This window comes from Oryzias melastigma, linkage group LG23 (assembly GCF_002922805.2).
Source record: "Oryzias melastigma strain HK-1 linkage group LG23, ASM292280v2, whole genome shotgun sequence".
NCBI classification, from domain to species: Eukaryota; Metazoa; Chordata; class Actinopteri; order Beloniformes; family Adrianichthyidae; genus Oryzias; species Oryzias melastigma.
This window is the reverse complement of record NC_050534.1, coordinates 22,950,717-22,955,500: the sequence shown is the minus strand read 5'-3', so window position 1 is coordinate 22,955,500 and position 4,784 is coordinate 22,950,717. Positions and strand designations below refer to the sequence as shown.

The 4,784-nt window shown below is 47.7% G+C and overlaps 1 protein-coding gene across 1 annotated transcript in view; it reads right to left on the bottom strand.

The window, feature by feature from the left end:
• LOC112152813 (potassium voltage-gated channel subfamily D member 2) overlaps positions 1 to 4,784 on the bottom strand; it is a 15,694-nt gene that overhangs the window by 4,303 nt on the left and 6,607 nt on the right. The window contains exon 2 of the mRNA XM_024282612.2: positions 1,998 to 2,160. Within this exon, the coding sequence (XP_024138380.2) occupies positions 1,998 to 2,160 (163 nt within the window). The remainder of the gene's footprint in view (positions 1 to 1,997; positions 2,161 to 4,784) is intronic.

The following is a 4,784-nucleotide window of genomic DNA, read 5'->3' as shown; positions in this document are numbered from 1 at the left end:
TGTGACAGAATGAAAGTCTTTATCTGAATGGGTTTGTATGATGGAGTGTGTGAGCTGCTGTTACATTGTGTACATTCTGACTAGTTTAAATGTAAATATTGTGGCCAACAGGTGTGTTTGTAACTACAGAGTGTGTGTGTAGACAGGCTCCGCCCACTCTAGTTTACTATTTAGACCTGGATGTTTTATGATGTTGTTTCTCTCTGCTCCCATCTTCTATTTTCTCTAAACCACCCACCTGTACCCCCACCCCCCCTTCTTCTTTTCCGTCCGGTCCAACAAAACAAAAACCAAAACATAATCAATATAAATAAAGTTTAGCATTAAATACAACAGGGGTTTATACTCAATAAATCCCTGTTGTGACATTAAAATCTGCCCAACACAAGAAGCTCTCAGCCCACATCTGTTGGCTCAGCTGTTGGACAGGACAAGTTAAAAAAAAAAAAGAAAAGAAGAACCTGGATGAGTCTCCAAGGTGATTCTTCTAAATACCTGAAAACAGAAACTGTTGTCTGATGTTCAGAAACTGAAACGGACACTTTTACATTCGGACACTTTAAGATGTACACTCTAGAACAGGGGTCTCAAACTTGTGGCCCGCGGGCCATCTGAAGCCCCCGGGGAGATAATTTTGCAGCCCGTGTCTTCATATGAAAGATTACTGTTGGTGCGGCCCGCAAGATTGATATGAATGACAGTTGCTGTGAGCAGACCTGAATGAACCAATCACAGTGAGGTATTTGGCTTCGGAGGCGGGACATGGGCGGGCTGTCCAGTGCCTCCATTCATTCATTCATTCCTCCAATCAGCTGGCGGGAGGAGGAGCCATGAAGCACCAAACGTGATTCGCGGGATAAATTCATGTACCCCGCGCGGAGAATTTGCTGCTCGCGGCTTGTCAAAAAATTTGTTTCTGTCGCTCCGCCGCGTGTGGGAGGAGCTTCCAGCTCCGACAGTGGATGTCTCTCTTAGAATGAACGGGAGACACATACGATGTCGAGGAATATGTGCTGGTTGTTCCTATTAAATCAGAGCTCCACAAGCTCCGAGCCTCAAACCTGTAGCCCGCCCTCTTTCACTCCGCGGCGATCTGCTGCTCCCGCCTTACAAACGTGATCCTGAGCTTGAGGCCGCGCCTGCGTGGGCGTGTCTGTGAATTTTAAGGTTCACACATCGGCTGTGTCGGCGCGCATTCCAGTCCATGTAAACGCGAGTAGAAGTCGATATTCTGCTTCTATTCTTTGAATAGAACCCCGATGGAAAGCAGCCCCCCCCCACTGATGCAGCCGGCGTGAGCGAGCACCCCACACCTCCAATGAATGGAAGACAGATCAGATTTATTTACTGTGAGGAGTTCTACAAAAATCTACAAAAATTGAAATCCTTCAAAGATTTTCTCGTTACCGGGGATTCTCTAACTCTGAAGGAGGATCTGTTAACACAGACATTTGAAACTGAATCAAAAGAGTTTTCTCTAGTCAGTCAATGTGTGGTTTCATCAGTCGTCTGTATCTGCTGTATGCTCATTATTTTTAATTTATGTATTTATTACTGATTTATTTATTTTATTTATTTTTTAATATGTTTATTTATTGAATTCATTATTTTGTGTTAGAATTAAAGATATTTGAGAACATTGGAACGTTTTATCAGCGCTTTTCTTGTGGAAATCCTGATGTGGCCCAGCCTCACCCAGACTCTGCCTCCAACGGCCCCGGCTAAATCGAGTTTGAGACCCCTGCTCTAGAACATGCTTACAGAAGGTCCTCACCTTGAACAGGACTTCCTGGTAGAACACAATTGTCATACTACATCAAAGCCTCGTTCAGAGGCTTTGATGTAGACGTTCAGAACTCTAGATACACGTTCAGAACTCTAGATGCAGGTTTATCCATCAGCACTTTCAGTTCCTCCCATCAGGAAGAGGACAAACAGCCTAGTCAGCAGTTAGAGGTCAGAGGTCAGATATCGGGGTCCGTGGATGCAGCTCTCACCTTCTGTGCTCGTCTCTTCTCCGCCCTCTGGCTCTGGTGGTAGATCCGACTGAAGTTGGACACGATGACGGGCACTGGCAGAGCAATGACCAGCACGCCACTCAGAGAGCAAATGGAGCCAAAGATCTTCCCCATGATGGTCTTTGGAACCATGTCTCCATACCTGGAAGGATTGGAAGAACAGGAGCTCAGAATGACAGCTTCAGAGCTGAAGTTTTTCTGAAACTCCGTTCTGTGATGATGTTCTCCAGAAGAACTCAGAGACAATCTCAATCTTTCATCTCAAACTGCGATTTTCGTCACCATTACGGTGAAACAACAACAATCCTCCGAATGTCTCCAGCATTCAGGAGTCGGCATGGATCCTCCTGGATGGAAAAACCAGGTTTCATGCAGACTGAGGTTCTCAACACATCCAGGTCTGACTGATCTAGATCTGAGGTTTATCATGTGGGTGGAGCCTGGAGAAAAGGTGGTCTTTTTAAACAACTGAGTGGTGGTGCTTTTGATTGTTGGAAGACCAGAACTGGTCCTAGAACCAGGTAGAACTGTTCCGCAGCAGGTCCACATCAGAACTCGGTCCTAGAACCAGGTAGAACTGTTCCGCAGCAGGTCCACATCCGGAACCAGTCCTAGAACCAGGTAGAACTGTTCCGCAGCAGGTCCACATCCGGAACCGGTCCTAGAACCAGGTAGAACTGTTCCGGAGCAGGTCCACATCAGGAACTGGTCCTACGACCGGTTCCTGATGGCTCGTGGTATCAGATCAGCTCTGAGTCTCCATGTATGGAATCAGGATTTAGTGAGCAGATGTGAAGACGAGTTTCTTCATTACTTACCATGTTTTGGTAAGGGGCGGGGTCAGGTAAACACACCTGTCCTCCATTACAGACGTCATGTGATGCAGATCCTGTGTGAACATGAACTCATGCATCTCTCTGAAGCTTCAGCTGCAGAGGGGGGGACACACGTGAACCAGACAGGGTTCCCAGAGGAGCCGGGCAGACCCTCCGACCCAGTTTCTGCAGAACTCAGAGAAGAATGATGATCCACCTCAGACCCACTTTTCCCGGGCGCCGCTCTGAGATCCTCCTCAGGCTGTCGCTCCTCCTGATGAGGAGGGAGGAGAACAGAAACCCAGAACAGTCGGAGGAGAACCAGAACCTCTTCCTCCTGAGGAACCAGTTCTGACATCTGGTCTCATCTCTGCAGGAATTATTCATTCTCCTGAATGCACCACGGATGGAAGATAGTGAGTCAGGTATGACAGTGTGAAAGTACATTTAGCTGAAACACAGTAGGATTATGTACTGCAGTATTATTAGGATATGTAGTATAAACAAGGAATAAATACAAACCTCCCAGAGTGTAGAAATGAAAGAGAAGGAAAACAGGAAGATGGATGACAAAACACGTCAACCGAATTCAGATCCTCTCAATACCTTTCTGTTCTTAATCCATTTAGAAAAAAACTGAACCAGGTGTTAATCAGGTGTTAATCAGGTGTTAATCAGGTGTTAATCAGGTGTTAATCAGGTGTTAATCAGGTGTTCATCAGGTGTTAATCAGGTGTTAATCAGGTGTTAATCAGGTGTTAATCAGGTGTTCATCAGGTGTTCATCAGGTGTTCATCAGGTGATCATCAGGTTTACATCAGGTGTCTATGAGGTGGTTCATCAGGTGTCCATTGGATGTTCATCAGGTGTTCATCAGGTGTTCATCAGATCTTCTCAGAGCAGAACTCTGGACTGTTTCATGAGGACAGCCGTTCCTCCTCTTCGGTTTTGACCGCCGTCCTCTCCACGCTGGTCCCCTGAAGACCGTGTAGCTGTCCATCGCTGACGCCTCGTCGAGTGTCCTCTCCTCATGACGTTTCCCAGAAACACAGAAAGGAGAAATCCTGCATGTCTCTGCATGGAAATCTTGCTTTGAACCTCGTCTTTTTATTTCCCAGCAACTGGACGTTAGCAAAAACAACGATCGGGAGTGTTGGCCGTCCATTTGTGACCATTTGTAACCAGGCGGCGAAGCCTCAGAACGAAAGAGATGAAGGAGAAAGCTGCAGCCACTCCTCATCATCATGACATGTCAAAGCTCTGGAGACACCTGACAGACACACAAACACACACATGAACACATTCTATTTTATTCCATTCTATTCTAGATCAGAACAGGAAGTTGAGTTCTGATGGAGGAACTTGAGCCAATCCGACTCTTCCTGTCAAACCTCCGTCTATTTACAGACTGAACCTGGAGCAGGATTCCTCCTCAAGAGCCTCCCGGCCGTCAGAGGAAAGCTTTATCCTAAGAGGAGGTGGGCGGAGTCAGACGCTCCTCCAGGTGAGCGCTGCTCTGACAGTTTGGGGTTTCTGTTCTGGGTTACACGTCTTTGCTGGATGTAGCGCCTGACAAAGTGGCCATTAGCGCCTCGGCGCCGGTCATCAGTCTCTGGATCAGGACGGCGCGTCCGGACCCGGTGGAGACAGAACCACCGACTCATCACTCCGCTGTCACACCGCCAACAACAGCAGCTCCAGGTATTTTTAGAGCTCGTTAAAGCAGAACTTGGACAGCTGAAGAACACGTCGAATCCTCTGACTCGTCTTCATCACTTCTGCACAGCAGAGGAGGAGGAGGAGGAGCAGCAGGTGGGGGAGGTGGAGGAGGAGAAGGAGGAGGAGGAGGATGAGGAGGAGGAGCAGGATGAGGAGGAGGATGAGGAGGAGGATGAGAAGGAGGAGCAGGATGAGGAGGAGGATGAGGAGGAGGATGAGGAGGAGGAGCAGG